Raw genomic sequence first — 3711 nt, 5'->3', positions numbered from 1 at the left:
ACGTTTGAATTAGTGGTCTTAGGTAATTACTGCAGAAAAGACCCATGAGTCGACTCGTGGTATTCTAAAGGGAAGTAAGAACGCCGACTGCGGAAGGCGCGAGCAGCGCAGTCAGTTGGAGAAGGGGCCCTCGCGACTCCTCCGTGTCGTTGGCCACTGGCCTCGGGCTTCCGCCTGGTGGGGAGAAAAGCTGGGCGGGAAACCGAAAACCGAATTCGCAGCTCCCGGCATTCCTCGTGGGCGGTGCTCCCCTTTGACCCCTTGCTCGCGTGCTACACATCCGGGCTTCTGCTACTGGTGCGAGGAAGATGGCGGCCGCAACTGTGGTTGTTCCCGCAGAGTGGATAAAGAATTGGGAGAAATCAGGGAGAGGCGAATTGTGAGTGTTCGGACCGGAGAGGGGCGCACGACCGACCGGGCCCGGGCGACAGCCGCACTGGCGGGAGGTTGCGGGGGAAAGACGTGCCTCCTTCCCTATCCGGGTGGCGGGTGTGAATGGTTCGCTGGGAGTTTCGAACTCGGTGAGGAGAGGGGCTGTTAACCGTCACTGACCTCCTTCCTTCCCTGGGCTCTCAGAAGTCCCCGGTGCCAGTGGTAAGCTCGGCTTCCTTCAGCCTCTTAGCAGAACTCGCGTTTCGCCCCTGCGGGTCCCCGCGCTCCCGCTTGGTCTCTTTTTGTCCCTCTCCGCTTGGGCTCACTTGGCTTCTTTCTCTTTACGGGGCTGCGCCGGGGCGATTCGGACTTTCGGTGTCTCGCTGTCCCATTTCTTCACTCTGCACCCGTTCGACTCCGCAGTTTGGAGCCTGGCGCCTCCTCTGCCCGAAGTCCGAGGAGGGCGAACCGTCCCGGACTCCCTCCCCTCCTCTCCGCTCGCTGCCGCGAAGCCCGGGGCGTAGTGAAGAGCCCGGCTTGGTACCCTACGTCCTCCCGGGGAGCGGTCTCTCGACTGTCCCGGCTTCGCGCGGCGCCGTGGGGAAGTGAGGCGGGGATTGCCACTTTCTCCGAAGATCTACGGCGTTTCTTTGCTCCGTCTTTTCACCTTAGAGATATTTCGGGTTGGATTCAACTTTCGTTATTAAATGTTTCCTAAACCCCATTTTGTCCTGGGACTGCAACTAATTCTGGCAACTCTCCAAGCTTCTCGAGTACCTAGGATAACGCACTTCCTTTAGTCATAAAACTTATTTTTTTCTCAGTAATACAGAAAAGAGTAATTTGCCGTACCCGCGGTTCCCTCGCTCCGTGTTTCAGCGCTCCCTGCCCTACCTTCCCCAGAAAGAATCGTTTAAGCAGCAAAGCAAACCACAGATTTAAAGACAAATAACTAAGTTTTAGTTTCCTTCTCTGACTAGCTTTAAAAGCTGAACCCTGGGTGAGTGCGATTAACTCTTGTTAGCCATTTTTTTGTCGGTGTTTCCCCGGCGCCTCACTCCGGTAGTCCGTTTACAGTTGTTGGTGAGAAAGATAACGAATCTTGGGAACTTCGTTGCTTGGAACGAAACGCTGGGAACGCGTTGCCTGAGCTTGCGCTTGTAATATTGCCAGCCTATATGGCTTTCTCCCCCGCCCGCCCGCCCGCCCGCACTGCTTTATGAAGTCTTAACAGTGTGAGCTCTAGAATTGCTTGAATAAGCGGCTGTCTTAGCCACTTAACTAGCTGAGTGACCTGGGGTAAGTTCCTTCACCACTTTGTTTCCCTTTGAGTAAATTGGGAATAATAAGTACGTTATTCAAAAGATTGTTGTGAAGACTAAATAATGCCTGTACAGCACTTGGCTTATAGTAAGTGCTCAGGTGATAGCTATTAAAAGTAATATTCCAACCTTTAGATATTTAAACTTCTCAGGACAGCTCTTGCACTTAAAGCCTGTACCACTCAGGTTAGCAATTAATTGGTCTCTGACTCCTTCTTGCACTCTAATGAATTGAGAGGCCCTTGATGGATAGGGACTATGTCTCATATTTCTTTTGGTTCAACCTTTCTCCCAGCATATGTTTAGAGTGCTTTTTGGTTTATTAACTGGCAGAATATTATTTGATAAGCGTTTACCTTTAACGGTTAGGATCATTTTTCCAAATCCCTGTACGTGCTAGTTAACAAATAGCTATCAAGTCCCTCGTGTTTGGGGAAGGCAAGTGGGAAGTTACCCAAACGATCATCTTCATCCATATTAGAGTTGTCCCTCAAAACTGATAAATCAGTTCATTGTTTTGTTTACCTTTAAAGCCAGCTCATTTCTTTAGAGGCTGTCATCTTTGTAGACTGCTCAGCTTTCTCCTTTCAGCTACTGTTTCGGACAGTTTTACTGTTATTGCTACCATCTTAGAATGAGGCTATGAGGTGAAAATTCTGCTTGGCTTATGACTGGCAGTGGTAGGAGAAAAGCAAAGTGATGTAGCAGTTTGAAATATCTAGTTAAAATGGAATTTTGGGCTCACTTTATATATATTTACGTGATACAGGCTACCTGTCATAGTTCCTGTGTTTGAAGAGCTACTTAAAAATTGTTATAAGGTCTTATAGGTATATAGTTATTGCATGGCTTCTGGAATGTTGTTTGAATTATAGTATATCCAAATCAGTATAGTCATTTTATAATTTCATTCTGTTATGTGAAGAGAATTTAAAGTTGTGTGACATAATGAACTGCTTTAAATAGTCAAACACATCACCATTCAGTACTTATTTTCATTTATTTGACCTTTCTTTTCTTTATGGGAACTTTGTGCATATGGCATACCTTGAGAGTTTTGTGTTTTGCAACAGGTATTAAAAAGATAGATGTTAGTGTGTTCATTTTAGAACACATTAGAACACATGGTGTTGTAAATACATTACAAAAAACTCCTCTTTGTCTGAAAACACTTTAAAAATATAAAACAGCAACTGGAAATGTTAAAAACGAAGGTAGTGTGCACCAAATTTTTAGTGAATCTTTTTATGAATTTGACTTTTAGAATATAATACTTAACATATATCTTAGGTGAATTTTTCCCTCTTAACAAGATAAGTTAACAGATGAGCTTTAAACTTGACTGAAAATTATCCTTTAAAAAATGTGATGTATTTCATTAAGTTGTTAGTTCATTTCTTGTGTCACCTCTTACCAGCGTTAGGTCTTTCTGGGAGTGGTCTCATCATCTAGTGTTAAAAGCAACATCTGAGATGTATGGGGTATTTTATGACTGTCAGAGAGGGCAAATTCTTAATTGTATCCAAGAAAAGCAACTGTCTATTAGATGGGTGATTTTGGCTTTAAAGAATGTTTTGTGAGGTCACTTAGGAGAAAAGTAAAACTTTTTTGTCTATCTGAATAATTCATGTTTCCAGAGATACCAATTATGTTTTTAATGATAAATTATAGAACTCTTTAAAAAATGTGATGTATTTCATTAAGTTGTTAGTTCATTTCTTATGTCACCTCTTACCAGCGTTAGGTCTTTCTGGGAGTGGTCTCATCATCTAATGTTAAAAGCAACATATGAGATGTATGGGGTATTTTATGACTGTCAGAGAGGGCAAATTCTTAATTGTATCCAAGAAAAGCAACTGTCTATTAGATGGGTGATTTTGGCTTTAAAGAATGTTTTGTTAGGTCACTTAGGAGAAAAGTAAAACTTTTTTGTCTATCTGAATAATTCATGTTTTCAGAGATACCAATTATGTTTTTAATGATAAATTATAGAACTCTTTTTTTTTTTTTTTTTTTT

The 3711-nt window shown here is 43.4% G+C and overlaps 1 protein-coding gene across 2 annotated transcripts in view; it reads left to right on the top strand.

Moving 5' to 3' along the window:
- Positions 1 to 248: 248 nt before the first annotated feature.
- THOC2 (THO complex 2) overlaps positions 249 to 3711 on the top strand; it is a 131622-nt gene continuing 128159 nt past the window's right edge. For both annotated transcript variants that reach the window (XM_008063157.2, XM_021714909.1), the window contains exon 1: positions 249 to 379. In XM_008063157.2, the coding sequence (XP_008061348.1) occupies positions 309 to 379 (71 nt within the window). In that variant the 5' untranslated portion in view covers positions 249 to 308. The remainder of the gene's footprint in view (positions 380 to 3711) is intronic.

The sequence above is a fragment of the Carlito syrichta genome, unplaced genomic scaffold (genome assembly GCF_000164805.1).
Source record: "Carlito syrichta isolate Samal-C Ts95f unplaced genomic scaffold, Tarsius_syrichta-2.0.1 Scaffold98143, whole genome shotgun sequence".
Lineage (NCBI taxonomy): Eukaryota > Metazoa > Chordata > Mammalia > Primates > Tarsiidae > Carlito > Carlito syrichta.
This window is presented reverse-complemented; position numbering and strand designations above follow the sequence as displayed.